Source organism: Ovis aries, chromosome 3 (assembly GCF_016772045.2).
Source record: "Ovis aries strain OAR_USU_Benz2616 breed Rambouillet chromosome 3, ARS-UI_Ramb_v3.0, whole genome shotgun sequence".
NCBI lineage: Eukaryota > Metazoa > Chordata > Mammalia > Artiodactyla > Bovidae > Ovis > Ovis aries.
In genome coordinates, this window is record NC_056056.1 from 14,463,486 (window position 1) to 14,487,937 (window position 24,452).

Here is a 24,452-nt window from a genome sequence, read left to right on the forward strand (position 1 = left end):
CAGCATCAGTCCCTCCAATGAAAACTCAGGATTGACTTCCTTTAGGATTGACTGGTTTGATCTCCTTGCTGTCCAAGGGACTCTCAGGAGTCTTCTCCAGCACCACAATTCAAAAGCATCAATTTACCAAGTGTTAGTCACTCAGTTGTGTCCAACTCTTTGAGATCCCATGGACTGTAGCCCTCCAGGATTCTCTGTCCATGGGATTTCCCAGGCAAGAATAGGGGAGTGGGCAGCCATTCCCTTCGCCAGGGGATCTTCCCAATGCAGGGAGTGAATCTGGGTTTCCCACATTGCAGGCAAATTCTTTCCCAGGGAAATTTGAGCCACCAGGGAAGCCCTGAATCCTGTTTGTATTATTTCAGGTAATTGTAAACCATTGGTGAACAATAATGGCTTCCTTATTCTTTTTTTGAATGGTATATTATGATGAGCCAAAGATTTTCTAATTTTGATGAAGTATACTTTATCATTTTTTCAGCCGTTGTTTTCTGTCACCTAAGGGACATTTATCTACCCCCAAATTACAAAGATATTCTCCTATGCTTTTCTCTAAAAGCAAAATACTCTCTGACATAAATCACAGCAGGATCCTCTATGACCCACCTCTGAAAGTAATGGAAATAAAAGCAAAAATAAACAAATGGAATCCAATTAAACTTAAAAGCTTTTGCACAATGAAGGAAACTATAAGCAAAGTGAAAAGACAGCCTTCAGAATGGGAGAAAATAGCAAATGAAGCAACTGACAAAGAATTAATCTCAAAAATGTACAAGCAGCTCATGCAGCTCAATATCAGAAAATTAAATGACCCAATCAAAAAATGGACCAAAGAACTAAACAGACATTTCTCCAAAGAAGACATACAGATGGCTAACAAACACAGGAAAAGATGTTCAACATCACTCATATCAGAGAAATGCAAATCAGAACCACAATGAAGTACCTCTCATGCCAGTCAGAATGGCTGCTATCAAAAAGTCTACAAACAATAAATGCTGGAGAGGGTGTGGGGAAAAGGGAATCCTCTTACATTGTTGGTGGGAATGCAAACTAGTACAGCCACTATGGAGAACAGTGTGGAGATTCCTTAAAAAACTGGAAATAGAACTGCCTTATGACCCAGCAATCCCACTGCTGGGCATACACACCGAGGAAACCAGACTAGAAAGAGACACGTGTACCCCAATGTTCATTGCGGCACTGTTTATAACAGCCAGGACGTGGAAGCAACCTAGGTGTCTATCGGCAGATGAATGGATAAGAAGTCCGTGGTACATGTACACAATGGAATATTGCTCAGCCATTAAAAAGAATGCATTTGAACCAGTTCTAATGAGGTAGATGAAATGGGAGCCTATTATACAGAGTGAAGTAAGTCAGAAAGAAAAACACCAATACAGTATATTAATGCATATATGGAATTTAGAAAGATGGTAACAATAACCCTATATGCGAGACAGCAAAAGAGACACAGATGTAGAGAACAGACTTTTGGACTCTGTGGGAGAAGGTGAAGATGGGATGCTTTGAGAGAATAGCATTGAAACATGTCTATTACCATACGTGAAACAGATGACCAGTCCAAGTTCAATGCATGAAACAGGGCACTCAAAGCCAGTGCCCTGGGACAACCCTGAGGGATGGGATGGGGAGGGAGGGCAGACAGGGGTTCACGATGGGGGAACACATGTACATCATGGCTGATTCATGTCAATATATAGCAGAAACCACTAGTATTGTAAAGTACTTAGCCTCCAATAAAAATAAACAAAATATCTTTTTAGAAAACTTGTTACTTTAGCTTTTATGCTTAGATCTGTAATTCACGTTGAATTAACTTTTTGTATGGTGTGAAATACACACAATAACAGTGATGAGTTGCAAAATTTGGAGTGAGAAAAGCCAAATACAACAAGTGAATCAGCACCATTCTATTTACGTGAAGTTTTACAGCAGGTCTAGCTCAGCTATGGTAATAGAATCAGAAAACTGGTTTCCTGGGTGTGGGAAGGTGGCAACTCCATGGGGCACAGGAAACGTTTTGGGGTTATGGAGATGTTCTTAAAGAAGTTTTTACATACACATGTACATTTGTTACAAATCCAATGAACTGTACACTTACATTGCATGCGTTTTACTTTGTTTAAATTATACACCAGTTAAAACTGTATTATGAACCTTTAAAAAATCCCCAAGGAAAGAAAGAAACTTAAGTCATGTTTTTTCAGTTGGACAAAAGCTAGTCCCCTGGTAATGACAAAGAGAAGCTACTGGCATATGAATTGTTAGAGTAATAATGTCTAATTCTTTCATCATCAAGAGAGAATTTGATGACATCATCAATCACAGGAGACTGAAAAAATACACACACAAACTGGCGGGCATCACAGAACCAATACTAGGTGATCCGATTCACGGCTTTTCAAAGATCTCAAAATGTTCTGCCTGAGAACTGTCTACTCTCTTAGGTTTCGCTACCTGAAGCCCCAAACCACTATACCATAAACATTGTCTCTGAGAAGAGCTGTATAAAATTCCTATGTAATCTGTGAAACAAAAGGTAAGAGTTTGTCCTTAATGTCAACCATTGAGTCATATCAAGTTCCTTTTCTGTACCCAGAGGATTTCATATTCCTTAGATTAAGTATCACAAAGGAGTTTTGTAAACTTGGTTCAAATTCCAAGGTCAGTGTACAAGTAATCTAAAAATGATAGTTTAACCACCAGCCAGTGATCTGAATCAATTTTATATTCAAATACTTTCGAGGAAGAGCATATATTTTATGCTGTTACTGATCCTATCACCTTTCTTAGAATGATCTTCATAATACTGTTTAATTAAAATAATTCCTTCATAACTATACAACTTTTTAGAGTCCAATTAAGTATTTTCATAACAGTCCCTTTCTCTGACACCCACCCTGTGAGTTAGGCTTGGAAGTGGCTTTTATATTTTTCGTTTCTGTAGGAAAAGAGCCCTTTGTACGTCAGAAAAGATGTTAAGTTTTAAGATCTCTTGTATTAAGGCCAGCTTAGGCCAGCCGATGTCCTAAGTCTTGGGGAAGCTAGCTCAAATTGTGTTTCTACTGACTTTACATTTTCATACGGGGAGATATCCAAGGATCAGAGGTGCCTTACACCACCCCAACCAATGTTTATTACTTCGTTTATTACAGTTTCAGTCCTGGAGAAGCAGGAGTCAGCACAGCAGACTCTGTGTACATTCTGCTTCATTTAATCTAGTTTTATCTGTTTCTCTTTATTCCCAGGAAATAATGGGATACCAAAGGAAAACAATTCAATTGTTATTATTTTTACTGTTTCTGTGGACCTTTCAGAGAATGTACCATTTCAGGTAACTTTAAAAAATTAATGATATTTTATTCTCATGTTGGTAAAGGATCTAGGGTATTCAGAAAGGTGATAAATTTCCCCCTGATTGAATCATCATCCAAATATATTGATCCAAATATGCCCCATTATATCCAAATATATTAGCATAAACATAGGCTTCAGCATAAAAGTTCTTTGTTTCTAATGTGATCAAAGGTAGTGTAATTTCTGTAAGTCCATATGTGCCCGGAGAAGCAATGTGAAGCTACCCAGACAGTTACCATGTAATTAATGACAGTGTAACGTTAGTACATGTTGTAAACTGCCATTTTTACATGGGTGGCATTAAAAAAAAAAGTCCCTAATATTGGTGACTTCTCACATTAGGTGTGGTATTTGTCCTCTACGTATTTGAGCAAGTGGAGAGATTTCCCTGGAAATTAGGAAATTTCCTTGTTTTTTCTTTTGCTTGGTTTCTTTGGCTGTGCTGCATGGCTTTTGGCAGTGAAAGAAGAGTCCTAACCGTTGGACCATCAGGGAATTCCCACAAATGCCATTGTTTAAATGTTATTAAGCAAACTTCTCTGTCATTTGTATCTCAAATAATTACTTGTTTTTTTCTGATGTAGCATGCAGTCATGATTGTCATGATTTTTATCATGTTTATTACTGTATCTCTATAACCAACAATGTATTTGGCACCTAGTGTGTGTCTTAGTCTATTTTAAGCTACTTTAACAAAATTCCATAGACTGGTTGGCTTATGAACTACAGAAATTTCTCACAGTTCTGGAGGTTGAGAAGTCCAGGATCAAGGCACCAACAGATTTGGTGTCTGTTGAGGACACACTTTCTAGTTCATACACAGCTATCTTCCCAATGTGTCCTTCAGGAGCAGAAAAGTCTCTGCCATGGGGTCTCTTTTCCAAGGGCACCAATCACATTCATGAGGGCTCCATCTTCATGATCTAATCACCCCCAAAGGCCCTACCTCCTAATGCCATCACCTTAGGAGTTAGGGCTTCATCATACGAATTTGAGGGGTATGCAAATATTTCATATATAACATTACATGTTCATAAATATTTGGTAATATTAGATAACAAAATCAGGTAATAAAATGAATAGGTTTATAGGGATATAAGTCCTGGGTGTTCATTGGTAGGACTGATGTTGAAGCTGAAACTCCAATACTTTGGCCACCTGATGCGAAGAGCTGACTCATTTGAAAAGACCCTGATGCTGGGAAAGATTAAGGGCAGAAGGAGAAGGGGACAACAGAGGACGAGATGGTTGGATGGCATCACCAACTCAATGGACATGAGTTTGGGTGAACTCCTGGAATTGGTGATGGACAGGGAGGCCTGGCGTGCTGTGGTTCATGGAGTCGCAAAGAGTTGGACATGATTGAGCGACTGGACTGAACTGAACTCTGTCTGCTTGCTAAGTTGCTTCAGTCATGTTCTACACTTTGCGACCCCATGGACTATGGCCTGCCAGGCTTCTCTGTTCATGGAATTCTCCAGACAAGAATACTGGAGTGGGTAGCCATTCCCTCCTCCAGGGGATCTTCCCAACCCAGGGACTGAACCTATGTCTCCTGCCTTGCAGGCAGATTCTTTACCGCTGAGCCACCAGGGAAGTCCCAGAGAAATAACTCTAGTTACATTAAATGTGGAAACCCTTTATATAAGTTTGAAATTAACACAATGCTTTTCATTTATTCTAAGCACAAAGAAAGTACAGAGGATCTATCAGTGCTGGTAAGTCTTTATCCACAAACAGGCGATGACTTCTTCTTTGAAGACTAAATCAGTTGGAGGGCAATGGACTATCTGCAAGTTCTTCGCAGGGTAAACCAAAAGGCAGGGAAAACCAAAGCAATTTTAAAAATTAAGGTATTTACAAGTGGGGATATTTGTTTAAGGTCGGAGTATCAGGAGTCAAAGAAAGAGCAGACTGGCAGGGTGCTATCTCTGAAAGAGGAGTGAGACCTGGTTAGAGGAAGCGTGTTACAGAAGCCAGAAGCCAGCCTACAGGAACCCTGGATCTTTTAAAGCTCTGGGGAAACGCATGGGAGTTGAGTATTGGCTAAAAGACCCCCAGGTATGAATCACACCCCACCCGAAAAATCATGCCATCAGAGTGTGTGCAGAGAGGAAGCTGCCTCAAAGTTTGCCCAAGATTCAGTATCCTCAGGTGTTCCTCTACTTCCCTCCCTGTGCTCACGGAAACACACGTAGTGAAGTGAAAGCAACTTTCCTTTGTGTTGCTTGTTGTCTTCAGGGTCCTTGTCTCTCTCATGGTTCCATGATTGCAACATCCCCACTAAGACCAAGACTCCATATACTTGGGTGGGCTGTGTTACGTGTGAAAATAATAAAGAAGGTTTTCATGTACCAGGCAGAGTACATTTTCTCACGGCTAGCAGGGCCTCGGAACTCTCCATCACCTGAAAAAAGCAGGAAAATCCCAGGCAAAGGTGGGAACATTCAAGGAAAGCCTGCTACAGCAGATGCTGGGAGAAAGAATGGATTAAAATGCTTTCTGCCAAAATGTATTCAGTGCAATGCAACCTAACAATCATCCTCTTATTCATATCAGCTCTCCTTAGCATCAGGAGCCTGTAGCTGTAGCATAGTAATACTTATCATCCAAGGCATTGTTATTGATGGAAGCGGTGCCTGGTAGAATGTCACATCTCAGCCACATTCCAACATTGCAGTTACGCCTGTCTGTGTACATAGGCACAAAGACAATCTCATGACATATGACTCAGCTCCACAGCTGTCTAATCCCCTTATCTCAGTCCAGAATCAGCTCTCTCAGGGTGTCTTAGCAAGAGTGCCATTGAGCTTTTATGAAAGAGGAAAAGCAAGGGCTCAGGCACAATTGCTGGTCTTTTCACCTACTATGTGACTATGGACAAGATAATAAAAGTTGTGCTTCAGTTTATTTCATAGGAGTGGATTGAATTAGATAATACTTAGGAAAGTATTCAATAAGTATTGATGAAAGAAATCTAAATGTATCTGGCAAATTAGGGAATACTCCCCTTAAGAAGGGATATTTAAATGAGACCTAAATGCTATGTGGGAATTAGCTGGTGGAACCTGTGGCGTGTTTAAGGGACTAACAAAAGGCCAGTGAGTCTGAAAAACTGTCAATGTGGGTTTAGGTAGGAGAGGTGGGTGGAACAGTGTGAAGCGTCAGATCATGCAGAATATCATGGCTCTATAAGGAATATGGGCATGATCCTTAGGACAGTGGGAGGCCACTGGACATTGTTAAATAGAATAATGATTGATAACACTGGAGCTTCAGAAACATGTTATTGGAAGCAGAGTGGAAATAGAGCATGGGTGAAGGTGAAGTTGGTCAGTCGTGTCCGACTCTCTGTGACCCCGTGGACTGCAGCCTACCAGGCTTCTCGGTCCGTGGGATTCTCCAGGCAAGAGTACTGGAGTGGTTTACCATTTCATTCTCCAAGAAATAGAGTGTGAATCAGTTGAAAAGGGAAAATGCAGGGATAAGCAGAGGGCAGCACATCACTAATTACATGGATAGAAATATGAAGGAAGGTTCATTATATCGTGCTCTTTACATTTGTGTACCTTTTCAAAGGTACACAAACTTTTAAAAATTGAACAGTGAGGCCACTAAGGAGGCTTTGGTAGTAGCCCAGACAAGGAACGATGCTGACCTGAAGTCATATGCTAGCAGGGAATGGAGATAGGGACCTGAAGTCATATGCTAGCTGGGAATGGAGATAGGGGATGGATTTGAGATGTTTTGGAGGTAAAACCATCCGGGTTTAATGGTGGGTTTGATGTTGGGATTCAGAGGGGCTCTGAGTGGAGAATGACTCTCATGGTTCTGCCGTGCAAATCCAAGCAGATTCAGTGAGTTAAGGCAACATAGGAAGAGGACCTACTTTGGGGCAAAGATGATGACTTTAAATGTCTTCCTTTGGTAGCATCTGTGCAAAATTCAAGTAGAAGACTTCAGAACACAGTTGGGTATACTAAATTTATGGGAGAAGTATCATTATATGTAAGAACTTGAAGCCACAGCAAAATGCCCAGAAGATTGTCAGTTGAGCAAACAGAGAACTGAAGGAAAATCCTTCTGAGAATAATGATTGCATCAAGGCCGCTGAGCAGATAGGATATTTAAGGGTAACCTTAGGTAGAAAATAGGAATATATTCTCATTGTGGTAGAAGTCACTACAGGTAAATTTGGGGATGAGGTTGCAGAAAGTTGAGGGAGCTTCCGTCTGATAATTGCCATTTTCTCTGTGAATTAAAAGATGAGAATGAGAAGTGTGGGAACAGAAGACTCCTGGGAAGCATAGAGAATTACGCTCAGGGTGGAAATCATGATTTTTCCATGCCACAACCATCAAAGTTCATTATTAATTTTCTGCTTCATGCTTATTTTGCATTTTACATTTGATAATACATCTCAAACTCTCTCTATATTATGTGACTCTTTGCATTATTTTTCCTAATAGGCCTGTGAATACTCAAACAGAAGAATTAAAGCTATCAGACTGGTTTTTTCCCAAGTAAGAATTCCAGATCTAATACGTGTGAGATTAATCCGTAGACTGCTCAATAGGAATTAACAGATGGCAAAAATACTGTGACTGGCATTCCAAATGTTGGAGAGCAGATAGATCTTTGATGGTTATTTGAAAAAATAAGCAGTAGCCGAGATCAACTGGAAATGGACATTAGGACCTATGTCCTCCGTGAATGAGAATTTAGATGATAGAAACACAAAGCACCCTAGAATGACGGAGAGTCACCAGATGTAAGGGTACATTTGAGATCATTTGATTGTTTCTCCTCATTTCACCAATGAGAGAACCAAAGCCCAGATCCGGTGGGTGGGCTGTCTGTGCACTTCGTGCTTTAATGCAACAGCTTTCTTCTGGCCTCTCTGCCTCCATCTTCTTGCTCTATGCACCAGGCTTTTACCTTGATGCTGTAGATCTGAGGACCTCTCTCAATTAAAACTTTGAAAGGAGACATCCAGTTACTGGATAATGATCCATGACTCATCCCCCCACAATATCACTACGTTGGTCAGATCTAATCAGACCATACAAAGCATACCAGCTATTTAAACAGAGGTTTTAGTATAAAGAATTGCTGATTACCATATTGTCGTTAAGGAGATTCCCAGGTGATGCTAGCGGAAGAACCTGCCAATACAGGAGACCTCAGAGATGTCAGTTCGATCCCTGGGTTGGGAAGATCCCCTGAAGGAGGGCATGACACCCCAGTTTCTTGCCTGGAGAATCCCATGAACAGAGGAGCCTGGCAGGCTATGGAGTCACAAAGAGTCAGACACTTCTAAAACAACTTAGCACCCATGGACAGCCATAAAGTCGTTAACTAGGTAACCTGAAAAATGGAAAATACAGCTCTAAGGTGTCACAGAGGGAACAGCTATAGGAAGTAATTATTTTCCCTGGTTCTGAAGAAAGAAAAGGAAGGGACTGGAATTATTACACCTTAAAAACTTAGAGACAAATCTCACAGGGCTTAAACTCCGCTGTTGCTCACCTGGTGTGGGTGCCTCTGAGCTCCAGGGAAGCCTCTAGGGGCAGAGAACCAGCTCTTCTAAGGAGGAGCACGGCGAGACTGGTTCTGCACGTGTTGCAAAAACTGAAAGTTGGATTCAATTGCTCAGGAAAAGAACTGCTATTGCTGTGGTAAAGATGCATTCCTGGAATGGGACTTGCAGGAACAGGATGCAGACAAGAAGCCCACAGGAAACAGAAAAGAGCAAGTTTCTTCTTCCTCCAGCCTTGTAATTTTCTTCCAATGCCCGCTATTAGTAGAGCCTAACAGGGTGCCCATTGGCAAAGGAGAAATGTGATTTGCAGTGTCCCAGCTCAACATAATTAAGCAGGGTATACTGTGGTGGGTTTAACTTTGAAAGACAATAGCTTAATAACTGATACAGCATCCCCCTAATAAGACAGGTAAGTTATAGCCTCATAATTCAAGGTACTGATCAATCACAACAGGTGAAAAAAGGACAAAACCATATAATCATTTAAGTAGATTCCAAATCAGTTCAGTTCAGTCCAGTCGCTCAGTCGTGTCCGACTCTTTTCGACCCCATGAATTGCAGCACGCCAGGCCTCCCTGTCCATCACCAACTCCCGGAGTTCACTCAGACTCATGTCCATTGAGTCAGTGATGCCATCCAGCCATCTCATCCTCGGTCGTCCTCTTCTCCTCCTGCCCCCAGTCCCTCCCAGCATCAGAGTCTTTTCCAATGAGTCAGCTCTTCACATGAGGTGGCCAAAGTACTGGAGTTTCAGCTTTAGCATCAGTCCTTCCAAAGAACACCCAGGACTGATCTCCTTTAGAATGAACTGGCCTCGGTGGGCTACTTTTAAGTTTCAATCTCCATTCCTTTTTCTTTGGCGGGGTGTGTGTGTGTTCAAACAGCAGAGATTTATTTTCTCCCGTTTCTGAAGGCTGGAAATAGAAGATCAAGGTGTTGGCAAGTTTGGTTGCTTCTGAGGTCTCTCTTCTTGACTTGCAGCTGCCTGTCTCCTTGCTGTGTCCTCACAAGGCTTTTTCTCTGTGTACACCTCCTGGGTATCTCTTACTCTTATAAGGACACCAGCCCTGTTGGCTTTGGTCCTGTTCTTATGACCTCATTTAACCTTAACCTGTTAGTTGCTCAGTCGTGTCTGACTCTTTGCGATTCCATGGACTGTAGCCCACCAGGCTCCTCTGCCCACGGAATTCTCCAGGCAAGAATACTGGAGTGGGTTTCCTTTCTCTTCTCCAGGGGGTCTTTCCGACCCAGGCATCAAACCCAGGCCTTCTGCATTGTAGGCAGGCTCTTTACCATCTGAGCCACCGGGGAAGTCCCGTTTAACCTTAATTACTTCTCTGAAGGCCCTATCTCCAAATATTCAGACTGGGGTTACACCTTCAACAAGTGAATCTGGAGGAGACATTCAGTCCATAAAAAGCTCTGAAACAGCTAATGGAATCTTTCTTTTGCTGCATGTCAACTCCTATTGCATTTTTCATTTTTTTCATTGATGATCATTAAAGCTGAACACATTTTCATATGAATATTGGCCACTTAGACATTCACTTTTGTAAACTGCCTGTTTATATCTCTTCTCTTTATCCCACACAATGGAATGTCTTTTTCTTATAGATTTGAATACACATAATATAAAATTCACTATTTTAATTGTTTAAAAATGTACAATTTGGGGCTTTCCCGGTGGTCCAGTAGTTAAGAATATGTCTTGCAATGCAAGGGAACTTGTTTAATCCCTGATGCACAAGACTCCACATGCTGCAGAGCAGCTAAGCCCATGGGCCATAACTACTGAGCCCTCATGCTGCAACTACTGAAGCCCGCAGAGCCTGGAGCCTGTGCTCCACAGCAAGGGAAGCCACTCAATGAGAAACCCATGCACCACAATGAAGAACAGCCCCTGCTCAACTAGAGAAAAGCCTGTGCAGCAACCAGGACCTAGCGCAACCAAAAACTTAAGTAAATAAGTCCTTTAGAAATGTACAGCTCTAGCTATCTAATTCCAGAATATCTTCATCATAGCAAAAAAGAAGCTCTGCCCATTAAGAAGTAACTTCTCATTCCCTGCTCCTTGACAAACACTAATCTGCTTTCCATCTCTCTGGACTTGACTCTTCTGGACATTTCCTATGAAGGGAGCATAGTACGTTTTGTTATTTTTTTAATGTCTGACTTCTTTCACTTTGCATGTTTTATTTATTTATTTTCCAGATTTTATTTAATTTTATTTTTTTGCTTTACAATATTGTATTGGTTTTGCTATACATCAACATGAATCCGCCACGGGTGTACACGTATTCCCAATCCTGAACCCCACCTCCCACCTCCCTCCCTGTGCTGTCTCTCTGGGTCAACCCACTGCACCAGCCCCAAGCATCCTGTATCCTGCATCAAACCTAGACTGGTGATTCGTTTCTTATATGGTATTATACATGTTTCAATGCCATTCTCCCAAATCATCCCACCCTCTCCCTCTCCCACAGAGATACATCTGTGTCTCTTTTGTTTTGCATGTTTTAAAGATTCATCTATATTGTAGCATATATCAGTATTTCATTCCTTTTCATAGCTGAATAATATTCCATGGTATGGATATACCACACATCCATTCACCAGTAAATGGATATTAGGTTGTTTCCACTTTGGGGCTATTATAAGTAATGGTGCTATAAACATTCATGTACAAGTTTTAATTTTAAATCATACTTTCAGTCTCCTTGGGTATATATCTAGAAGTGGGTTTACTGGGTACATGGTAATCCTAAATTAAACTTTTTGAGAAACCACCAAACTCTTTTCCATACAGTTACATCATTTTATGTTCCCATCAACAATGTCTGAGTGTTTCAGTTTCTCTACATCCTTTCCAACACTTGCTATTTTTTGTTTTGCTGGGGGTGTGTGTTTGTTTTTGCTTATGTTACGGCCGTTCTAGTGTATGTGAAATACCTTATTATAATTCTGATTTACATTTCTCTAATGACTAATGATGTTGATCTTGAGATATCTTTGTCTGGCTTTGGCATCAAAGTAATATTGGCCTCACAGAATGAGTTAGAAAGTTCTATTTCTTTGGAAGACTTGAGAATGTAATTGGGGTTAATTCTTTAAGTGTTTGGTAGAATTCAGCAGTGAAACCATCTGATCCTGGGCTTTCTTTGTTAACATATCTTCAATTACCTTTACTTGTTATAGGTCTCTAAGATTTTCTAGTTCTTCTTGAACCAGTTTTAGTAGTTTGTGTCTTTCTAGAAATTTATCCATTTCATCTATAAGGTCTATAAAAATGTCCCCATTTCCGTTCTTGATTTTAATAATTTGAGTCATCTCTGATTTTTTCCTGGTCAGTTTAATTAAAGGTATGCCAGTTTCATTAATCTTTGCAAAGAATTGACTTTTGGTTTCATTGATTCTGTCATTTTTTTTCTCTATTCAGTTCTCTCTGTGCCAGTCTTTATTATTTCTTCTTTCTGTTGCCTTTAGTTTTGTTTTTCCCTCCCCCCCCCCCCCAGTTTCCCCCTTTTTCCCCTTAAGGTGGAATGTGTGGTGACTAATATGAGATCTTTCTTTTTTAAAACATGGATGTTTACAGCTATACATTTCCCTCTGAGTGCTGATTTTCACTGTCTCCCATAAGGTTTAGCATGTTGTCCCTTCATTTTGATTTATCTCAATTTCTCTTCTAATTTCCTCATGATTTTGGAGTTTTTTGTTTTTGTTTTTTTCTTCCCTTATGATTTTTTTCCTTTGGCACATTGGTTGTCTAGGTGGGTTGTTTAATTTCCAGGTGTTTATGAATGTTCTAGACTTATTTCTGTTACTGATTTCTCATTTCATTCCAGTATCATTGGAAAAGACAGTTTGTATGTTTCCAGTCACTTTAAGGTGATTGAGCCTTGTCTTATGGTCTAAGATGAGATTTATCCTGGGGAGTATTCCATGTGTGTCTGAGAAGGACATGTACTCTGTTGTTGGATAAAGTGTTCTGTGTGTGTCTGATTTGTTCTTTTGCCTGCTCAAATCTTCTGTTGACATCCTAAAGTGAATTTTTTTCCTTTCAGCTATACACGTCTCAACTTCAGTATTTCTATTTCATTTGTTTTTATACTTTGTATCTTTAATATTCTCTATTTGTTAAGACCATGTTCTTCTGGTTTTCTTTAGTTCTCTGTCCATGGCTTCCTTTAGCACATTGAAAGTGAAGTCGCTCAGTCTCGTCCGACTCTCTGCAACCCTGTGGACTATAGCCCACCAAGTTCCTCCGTCCGTGGGATTCTCCAGGCGAGAATACTGGAGTGGGTTGCCATTTAGCATGTTAAGCATATATTAAAAGGTTGATTTAAAGTCTTTTTAGAAAAACTCAGTCAATGTCTGGACAGTTCTCATTTATTTGTTTCCCTGTGGATGGGCTATACATTCTTCATTTGGATAACTCTTAAATTTTGGTTAAAAACTAGACATTTTGAGTATTATAATATAGTTTCTCTGAAAATCAGATACTTTTGCCTCCTCAGAGTTTGTTGTTCTTATTTGCTCTTGGTTGGCTGTTTGGTTTTGTTTTTTCCTTTTTTTCTAGTTTCCCCACCTTTTCCCTTTCAGGTGGAAGGTGAGGCTATTAATATGAGATCTTTCTTTTCTTATGGTTGTTTGTTTAGTGGCTTTTCTAAACTATTTTTCAAAGGACTGTATTCTTTTTCTTGTTTGGTCCCAGAAGTCTCTGCGCTACCCTTAGGTTGTAGCCAGCAAGTTGTTTGACAGAGATTTCCTTAAAGTGCCTAAAACCTGAGAGAGGGAGGTGTTAGAGGGCAGAAGGAGGAGGAAGAGAAAATGAAGGAGGAGGAGGAGAAGGAGAAGAAGAAAAAAACAGAAAAGAGAGGAAAACAAAACAAAGAGAAGAAAGCACTTACATTCTTTAAAGACTGGCTCTGCGTTTGGGCCCGCCTCCAACACAGCCCAGTTGCTTATAACTCTCCCTTAGCTTTCACTTCTTGTGTGCCCTGAGCCTAAATATCTGTCGGAGGTGAAAGCCTAGGATCTTCACAGGTCTTTTCTGAATGTTCGTTCTGCCCTGAACATGTGCATGGATTCCTCAGTTCCTTGTTCTGTGTGTGTCTGATTGATGCATGGGATCTTGTCAAAGCCCTTACTTCCCAAGGAACTGTCTTTCAAATGTTTCCTCCCCAGGCTTTCAGCATATATAGAGTTTAACTGAAATCTTTTGTTTCAGGTGAAAGGGGCTTGTTCTTTTACAACTTTTTTTTCAAGGAATACCCTCCCCTTCAATTCTTAGAGAATGTTAAGTACAAGAAAAAAAGCACTATGAGTCAATCCTTCAAGGAACTCTCAGGTAGCTTAAAAAGATAAACACAATCACTGGGAATTAGATCCACTCTTCTCCCCACTGAGTCAGATACCCACACTGAGAACATAATATGGTTTTGTCTTTTCAATGCCACTGTTATACTAGGAAGAGCATTGGTGCAAGGCTAGGTTAGAATACCTCAAAGGTTTTCTAGTCCTACCATAGTGAGTCTTTTTTTTTTTTTCTTTTTGAGATAACTTTTGCTTGGTTGCTCTAAATACTTGGCTATCTTCCAGAGTTCTGACAGAGTTGATTCTGATAGTATGCAACAATGTTAACACTGGCAGCGTTTCAGATAATGAAAACTGGGAAGTTTGTTTTTTGAAATATTGCTTCTGAGAAGAATCAGTGTCCATAGCTTAAGACGGTAGAGCTTGTCCAACTGTACGAAAAATTGTTACCTTAGACTTTGGGTGACATTTCAACTATGCATCCTCAAAGATCTTGGAACAATAATATAATCAGTACATGTACTTTTGTAATGATCTCACCCTAATGATGCACCCATGAAATTAAAAGAATATTACCCCTTGGAAGGAAAGTTATGATCAACTTAGACAGCATATTAAAAAGCAGAGACATTACTTTGTTAACATAGGTCCATCTAGTCAAGGCTGTGGTTTTTCCAGTGGTCATGTATGGACGTGAGAGTTGGACTGTGAAGAAAGCTGAGCACCGAAGAATTGATGCTTTTGAACTGTGGTGTTGGAGAAGACTCCTGAGAGTCCCTTGGACTGCAAGGAGATCCAACCAGTCCATTCTAAAGGAGATCAGTCCTGGGTGTTCATTGGAAGAACTGATGTTGAAGTTGAAACTCCAATACTTTGGCCGCCTGATACGAAGAGCTGACTCATTTGCAAAGACCCTGATGCTGGAAAAGACTGAGGGCAGAAGGAGAAGGGAACGACAGAGGGTAGTATGACTGGATGGCATCACCGACTCGATGGACATGAGTTTGGGTGGACTCTGGGAGTTGGTGATGGACAGGGAGGCCTGGCGTGCTGCAGTTCATGGGGTCGCAAAGAGTCGGACACGACTGAGCGACTGAATTGAACTGAACTGAGTCATTTCTGATAAACTGTTTCTTCTGTTTATCATGCCATCAAGGCTCTGGGTTAGAAATAAGGAAATACTGCAATCAGACATAGGCTTTATACATTAGCAATATCTATTACAATTTTATTAAAAGTATTTTGCTTATAATTCTTATATCTTCCTTACAGTGCCGTGAATCGCTCAAACGTAACTACCAGCTGGGCAGCTCCAGTTGTGTGGCATGGCACTTATGATGAAGTGGTGCTGGAAAATTATTATGCAAGTCATAGAATTACTGTGGGGTTGACTGTGTTTGCTGTGGGAAGGTAGGTATTGCTGAATGACCTTTATATTCAGGTGTTTTATTTTAGAAAATGGGAGATTATCAATAATCTACCTCAAGAATTTAGGAAAAGTAGAACAAAATAAAGCCAAAGAAAGCAGAAATAAGGAAGTAATAAGAATGAGTGAGAGCAGGAATCCATGAAATTGAAAACAGAAAAGTCTTAGAGAAAAATCAATGAAACAAAAATGTGGTTCTTTGGGGAAAAAAAAAACCTCAATAAAATCCGTAATCACCCAGGAAGACTAGCCAAGAAAAAAAAATAATGCAAATTACAAATACTGGGAAAGAAACAGGGTGTATCACCTCAGACCTTGTAGACTTTAAAAGGATAGTCAGGAAACAGTATAACATTCTCTACATATCTGACAACTTAGAGGACATGGACTGTATAAAGCACAAACAACCACAATTCACCCAACATGAAACAGATCATTTGAATAACCCTATATCTATTGAGGAAATAGAATTTATAATTTTAAAAACTCCCAAAGGGGCTTCCCTGGTGGCTCAGCTAGTAAAGAATCTGCTTGCAATGCAGGATACCTGGGTTCGATCCCTGGGTTGGGATAGTCCCTTCGAGAAGGGAACAACTACCCACTCCAGTATTCTGGCCTGGAGAAAAGGACTTTCACTTTCAAAGTCCTCAGGCACAGATAGTTTCATCAGAGAAATTAACATCAATTCTACACAATCTTTTTCAGAAAAGAGACTAGAAAGGAACACACCCCAAATCATTTTATGAAGCAAATTCTGCCTTGATATCAAAATCATACCAAAAAGAGTACGAAAAAGTATAAAGCTGAACAATACTTATCACTCATTAAAATGGTAAAGTTATCAGCTTTATACCAACTTGCTGTTAAATATTGGTAGTAATTTATTGTTTAATTAAAAGAAAACAGAAAGAGGAAGAAAGGGAGGAGGAAGGGAAGACTCCTTACTGAAGAAGTTTCCCATGACCTCCTCCCGAGACTCACTGTGGTCTCTTCAAGTTGCTGCCCCAGGATCTGTAACAAGATCCTGGGTAGTGACCCTATTCCGGGGCAGTACTTCTACCTTCAGGACACAGATGGAGTTTCTGGTTCCTTCCTACACCCTCCTGAATAGAACGCAGAGTCTTAAAAGGGTACTGTATAAGGGAAGGGGCACCGAAACCACAGCTTCAGTAACCTCACCATGAAACCCCAACTCTGTTTTAAAGAACCTCTGACAGCTCAGGAATAAATGGCATCAATTTCCTCTGAAATTAGGAGTATAGGTGGGACTGAAACTAGGAGGATACATTTAAAGTATTTATATGGAAATTTTCAACATGAATATCTGCTACAGGAATGAACAATTAAGCCAATAAAATAAAGCAGAAAAATGCCATGCAAATATTAAAGACTTTCTGTTTATTGGCAATAGCACTGTAGAGACCTGTAGGGAAAGACTTCCATAAATGATGTTGGAGAAAATGTCAACACAGGAAAACTTAAATTGTACCTTTATAGCATATCATGTACAAACATACAAACATCAATTACTAGGTAGTTTGAAGACCAATAGTTAAAAGAAAAACTGTATCTTCACGAACTCAGGATAGAAAAGGATTTATTAATCAAGACATAGAAACTACTAATCATAAAGGAAAAGATTGATAAGTCTGACTGCTTATGAGTGAGCTCTGGGAGTTGGTGATGGACAGGGAGGCCTGGCATGCTGCGATTCATGGGGTCGCAAAGAGTCGGACACGACTGAGCAACTGAACTGAACTGAAGAAAAATCAGAGAAACACAAACTGAAGGCCATTTTACAAAATACACGGTCAGGGTCATGACCAACAAGAAGAGAAATTGACAGCGTGGAAGAGACTAGGGAGACTAGAAGAGACTAGTGACTGAATGCAGTGTGTTCTGGATTGGATCCTGGAAATCGAAAAGGTCATTAGGGAAGAAGCTGGTGAAAATCACATAAAATCTGTGGTTTAGCTAATAGTCGTTTACCACTGATAATTTCCTAGTTTTGACAAATGTACTATGGTTATATAATATATTACTATTAGGGGAAGGTGGGTAGAGCATATGTGGGAACTCTGTAATATATCTGCAACTTTTCTGTAAATCTAATGCTATGCTAAGCTTCAGTCGTGTCTGACTCTTTGCGAACCTATGGACTGTAGCCTGCCAGGGTCCTCTGTCCATGGGATTTTCCAGGCAAGAATACTGGAGTGGGTTGCCATTTCTTTCTCCAGGGGATCTTCCCAATCCAGGGACTGAACCAACATCTCTTAAGTCTCCTGTATTGGCAGGCAGGTTCTTTACCACTAGCACCAACTGGGAAGCAGGCCTTGCTAAGATCCATTGTAGTAAGTCTAATAGCATTCCAACATAAAAAAATATTTTAAAAATTGGAGGAAAAAATGTTTGCCATTGTAGCGACAGTAAGTTTTTTTTTAATTGTAAATGCCTCATATTAAGCTTTCGATTGATTGCTGAGACATCCATTTTATTTATTTTTTCATTGGCCACAATGTACAGCTTGTGGGATCTTAGTTCTCTGACCAGGGAGAAAACTTGGGCTCTGTGCCATAAAAGGGCAGAGTCGTAACCACTGGACCACCAGGGAATCCCCTGAGATATCCACTTTAAAGACATCCATCTCAAATAGAAATATTGCTTACTAGCTAAACAACTAGATAAAGAGCCAAGTCCCCATACCCATGAAATCTTCCTTTTAGAAAGCCCTGAGTGATCTGATCTACATAAATGACCACTTGCGTGACCCCATTTCCCCCCTCGCTTTAACTTCCGCTTTTACGTTTAAAATTTGTCAACAGAGTGAACTTGCAAAACCCTAGTCACCCCACCCTCAACCCAGTAAAGGCAGAACCCTAGGGCCTTTGTGTTTCTCTCTTTCTCTCTCTCCCACCACCTCCAACTTTTGACCTCACCGTGTGGCCCCAGGCATGCCACGTATCCTCTAGGATTTGTGATTAATAAAGCTTATTTTCTCAAAGTTCCCTACGGTTGTTGTTGAGGTGCTCCTTGAGATTATAATAAGAATGACAAAGACTGGTCCAGCCTTAATGTAGGCTCTGGTGATGTCTGGTGGGAAGTAGGGATCTCTTACCACAAGTAGTAGGGACTCCAGTGAGTGCCCCCAGGCACTCCTAGCCGATAACATCACTATCAATAGGCAGAGACTAACACAAAACAGCCCCACATCACATCATAGACAAAAATTAACTCAAATGGGTAACAGACTTAAATATGAAAGATAAAACAAGAAAGCGACTAGAAAAACATATAGGAGAGTATTTTCACTACTTTGAGGGGGCAAAGATTCCTGAAGTATGACACAAAAGCACTAACCGTAAAATAAATATGGATAAATATGGACTTTGGATTTTAGTTGCTAGCTTCCAGCTCAATATAATATTTTAAGTGATATTTTTTTCATAATGTACCTAATAATTTTAGATACTCCAAACTAGAGTTTTCTCCTGACTCCATCTGTTGTATTTCTTAAGACTCTGATCAATATCCAGAACTTATTTCTAGTGATCATATATATAAGCATCATTTGAACTAGTCACATATATTACCTTTTCTTTCCTGAATTTACCTGAGGCCATTTATTACTACAAGAATCCTTAACTGGCTGGAGAGATTGGAAATGAGAAAGTTTACCTTCAGCCCAGCAATCTTAGTACCATATTAAAGGGCATAGGGCAAAATAAGAAACCAGTGCTGACAGCGGACACAAAGCGTGTCGCCTCTGACTTTTTATGCATAACTAACTACTCTAAGTAAGCCACAGGCATCAGTAGCTGCTCTTGCAATGACCTATGACCTTTCCTGCCTACAACCTCTAAAGCAAGTCCCAACTGCTCTGATAACCCTGAAAATTCAGGCTTTTGTTTTGTGCTGGGCACGGTTCAGTTTTCTGATCTCACCAAGTTTCATTCCCTCTCGTGAGAAATTCCTTTTTTCTCCTCTGATCCATAAAACCTCACCAGGGAGAGGAAAGGCAGACAATTTCACTTTTACACTACTTAAATACAACTCAAGAAGCATATCTAACGTTTGCTTCCTTAGTAGCATTTTTTGATAAAACTACAGTAAGTGTAATTTAAATAGTATGTGTTTCACTAACATACAAGAAAATGAAATTAATTGCTTCTTATTTACTTCACAGATATGCTGACCGTTATTTGCACGCATTTATAAACTCAGCTGATAAATATTTTATGGTTGGCCACAAAGTCATCATTTACATCATGACAGATGACTTCTCTAAGGTGCCCTGGGTAGATCTGGCTCCCCTCCGAATGCTGAAAATTTTTGAAATAAAGCAAGAGAAGAGATGGCAAGACATCAGTATGATGCGCATGAAGACCATCAGTGAACACATTGCAGATCACATCCAATATGAAGTTGACTTCCTCTTCTGCATGGATGTGGATCAAATCTTTGTAAAAAAATATGGAGTGGAGACTCTGGGGGAATCAGTAGGTCAGTTACATGCTCATTGGTATAAGATGAGTCCTACAGAGTTACCTTATGAGAGGAGTCAATTATCAGAAGCATATATACCTATTGGTAAGGGGGACTTTTATTACCATGCTGCTGTATTTGGCGGTACTCCAGTTCAGGTTCTCAATATTACTAGGGAGTGCTTCAGAGGAATCATGAATGACAAGAAAAATAACATTGAGGCAGTGTGGCATGATGAAAGTCACTTGAACAAGTATTTTTTCCTCCATAAACCCACTAAAATCTTGTCACCAGAATACTGCTGGAATCAGTTGGGACCTAATAGTATTGAGAATGGCACTTTCAAACTCTATTGGGCTTTTAAAGATTATGAGTTTCTTAGGCAGTTGGTGTAATTTTATAGTCCTTTCTTTGTGTTGCTGAATTTAAAAGCATCATTTGGTCTTGTCTTTAAAAAACTAGTGCTTGACAAATTGTAGCACCATAAAAATAATCACTAATAGAATGACAAACTCACCAACACAATTATATTCATACTTTCCATCACCTTTCTTTCTGAATCATATAGCATAGGGTACAGCAGAAACAGAATGGATAAATTGACGTCAGATGAAATATTGTGTTCTCATATCTTGTGTGAATTTTGAGGAAGTATTCTTTTGGATCACATTGGACAAAATAGAATCTGTCAGGAGAAAATGAAGTCTGAAATATTTTCACTGATCCAGCTAGATACATATTTCTTATATTGCTTAAGGAAAGGGATAATCTAGGGGTATGGATAAGGGAAATCGGTGCAACTATACTGACCTACTCTCTATGTAAAATTTTGAGGACATTAAAGCTGCCACCAGATGGGCAGACAGTTGCTAGAAAACTGGGTTATTCAAAAAGAACTGTTTTTTTTTTCTTTTTAATTTGTATTGGGGGTGTAGCCTATTAACAATGTTGTGACAGTTTCAGGTGAACAGTGAAGGGACTCAGTCATACAAACAGATGTATCCATTCTCTCCCAAACTCCCCTCCCATCCAGGCTCCCACATAACATTGAGCAGAGTTCCATGTGCCATACAGTAGGTCATTGTTGCTTATCTATGTTTAATATAACAGAGTGTACATGTCCATCCCAAATTCCCTAACTATCCCTTCTGCCCTTCCTTCCCACCTACGGCCATAAGTTAAAAATGTGTTTTAAAACTACACAGTTATCTGTTGTAAAAACTAATAAGGAAAATTTAAATATAGAGAGAAAACTAAAAGTCTTCCTATACTCTCCCTTTGAAAACCTATCACTTGGGGGGGTGGTCCTAAGATGGCGGAGGAATAGGACGGGAGACCACTTTCTCCCCCACAAATTCATCAAAAGAACATTTGAACGCTGAGTAAATTCCACAAAACAATCTCTGAATGCTGGCAGAGGACATCAGGCACCCAGAAAAGCAGCCCATTGTCTTCAAAAGGAAGTAGGGAAAAATACAAAAGATAAAAAGGGAGACAAAAGAGGTAGGGATGGAGATCCATTCAGGGAAGGGAGACTTAAAAAGGAGAGAAGTTTCCAAACACCAGGAAACACTCTCACTGGCGAGTCTGTGGCGAGCCTTGAAACCTCAAAGGGCAACACAACTGGGAGGGAAAAATAAATAAATAATTAAAAGCCACAGATTACATGCCCAGTGGTAACTCCCAGCAGAGAAACAGCGCAGACGCCTGCATCTGCCACTAGCAAGCAGGGGCCGGGCAGGGAGGCGCGGGCTGCATAGCTTAGAGTGAGGACTGGGCCTGAATGCCCTGAGGGCAATCTGAGGGAACTAACTAACAAACCAGACTGTGGGTTAGTTACCCCGCGAAAAGCCCTAAACTGAAACACCGCCAGCCCCGCTCACAGCTAACAAAGGACTGACCAGAGCTAGCCGGCTGCTGACTGGCCCATCCCCTGCCAGAGAGAGATAATGGAGAAAAGACAATCTCTTTAACAGTGGTGCTGGGAAAACTGGTCAACCACTTGCAAAAGAATGAAACTAGAACACTTTCTAACATCATACACAAAAATAAACTCAAATGGATTAAAGATCTAAACGTAAGACCAGAAACTATAAAACTCCCAGAGGAGAACATAGGCAAAACACTCTCTGACATAAATCACAGCAGGATCTTCTATGACCCACCTCCCAGAATATTGGAAATAAAAGCAAAAACAGACAAATGGGACCTAAATAAAATTAAAAGGCTTCTGTACAACAAAGGAAACTATAAGCAAGGTGAAAAGACAGCCTTTAGAATGGGAGAAAATAATAGCAAATGAAGCAACTGACAAAGAATTAATCTCAAAAATATACAAGCAACTCCTGCACCTCAACTCTAGGAAAATAAACGACCCAGTCAAAAAATGGGCCAAAGAACTAAATAGACATTTCTCCAAAGAAGACATACAGATGGCTAACAAACACATGAAAAGATGCTCAACATCACTCATTATCAGAGAAATGCAAATCAAAACCACAATGAGGTGCCATTTCATGCCAGTCAGAAAGGCTGCGATCCAAGTCTACAAGCAATAAATGCTGGAGAGGGTGTGGAGAAAAGGGAAGCCTCTTACACTGTTGGTGGGAATGCAAACTAGTACAGCCACTATGGAGAACAGTGTGGAGATTCCTTAAAAAACTGGAAATAGAACTGCCATATGACCCAGCAATCCCACTTCTGGGCATACACACCAAAGAAACCAGAATAGAAAGAGACACGTGTACCCCAATGTTCATTGCAGCACTGTTTATAATAGCCAGGACATGGAAGCAACATAGATGTCCATCAGCAGACAAATGGATAAGAAAGCTGTGGTATGTATACACAATGGAGTATTACTCAGCGATTAAAAAGAATACCTTTGAATCAGTTCTAATGAGGTGGATGAAACTGGAGCCTATTATACAGAGCAAAGTAAGCCAGAAAGAAAAACACCAGTACACTATACTAACACATATATATGGAATTTAGAAAGGTGGTAACGATAACGCTGTATGTGAGACAGCAAGAGACACAGATGTATAGAACAGTCTTCTGGACTCTGTGGGAGAGGGCGAAGGTGGGATGATTTGGGAGAATGGCACTGAAACATGTATATCATCATATGTGAAATGAATCGCCAGACCAGGTTCAATGCATGATACAGGATGCTCGGGGCTGGTGCACTGGGATAACCCAGAGGGATGGTATGGGGAGGGAGGTGGGAGTGGGGTTCAGGATGGGGAACACGTGTACATCCGTGGCAGATTCATGTCAATGTATGGTGAAACCAATACAATATTGCATAGTAATTAGCCTCCAATTAAAATAAATAAATTTATATTAAAAAAGCTATCACTCAATATTCCCTTTATTTGCATTTATATACCCACCACATGAATATATACACACACGTATGTGTGCCTGTGCATATATGCTTATACACTATTTTATATAAATTAACATATCACAAAATGCACATATGCCTGCATGCATACACGTTTTCTCAATTGTCAGGGTCTAGTTAGGAAAATCGGAGGAGGCAATGGCACCCCACTCCAGTACTCTTGCCTGGAAAATCCCGTGGATGGAGGAGCCTGGTAGGCTGCAGTCCATGGGGTTGCTAAGAGTCGGACACGACTGAGCGACTTCACTTTCACCTTTCACTTTCATGCATTGGAGAAGGAAATGGCAACCCACTCCAGTGTTCTTGCCTGGAGAATCCCCAGGACAGGGGAGCCTGGTGGGCTTCCGTCTGTGGGGTCGTACAGAGTCAGACATGACTGAAGTGCCTTAAATGAATTTAGGAAAATAGAACTACTGTTCCAGGTATTTCAAACAGTGGGAATTTAATGCAGGAGATTGGACATATATAAGTGATAAAAGAGTTGAGGAGAAAATGAGATATATATGTATATATACATCTTCTTTATCCATTCTGTCGACCGACACTTACTTAGGTTTTTTCCATGTTTCAGCTATTGGAAATAGTGCTACTATGAATACTGGGTGCATGTATCTTTATGAATTAGAGTTTTCTCCAGATATATGCCCATGAGTGGGATTACTGGATCATATAACTCTATTTTCAGTTTCTTAAAGACCTTCCATACTGTTCTCCACAGCTGCTGCAACAACTTACATCTCCACCAAAAGTATAGGAGGGTTCCTTTTCCTCTACCCCTCTCCAGCATTTATTATTTGTAGACTTTTTAATTATATGTATATATGCATTTAATGAAGACAGCAGCCCTCTTGGGACTGAAGAAAAAAAATTGTAGGATGTCCAGAAACCGTTAGAACCTA

At 40.2% G+C, this 24,452-nt stretch overlaps 1 protein-coding gene across 1 annotated transcript; it reads left to right on the forward strand.

Annotated features, from left to right (window-relative positions):
• Window positions 1–3,278: 3,278 nt before the first annotated feature.
• On the forward strand, window positions 3,279–20,539 carry LOC101114761 (N-acetyllactosaminide alpha-1,3-galactosyltransferase-like). Its single transcript, XM_027968329.1, has 5 exons — window positions 3,279–3,358; window positions 5,067–5,099; window positions 7,851–7,904; window positions 15,509–15,646; window positions 19,846–20,539. The coding sequence occupies exons 1-5, from the start codon at window positions 3,279–3,281 to the stop codon at window positions 20,537–20,539; spliced, it is 999 nt and encodes a 332-aa protein (XP_027824130.1).
• The last annotated feature ends 3,913 nt before the right edge of the window (window positions 20,540–24,452 follow it).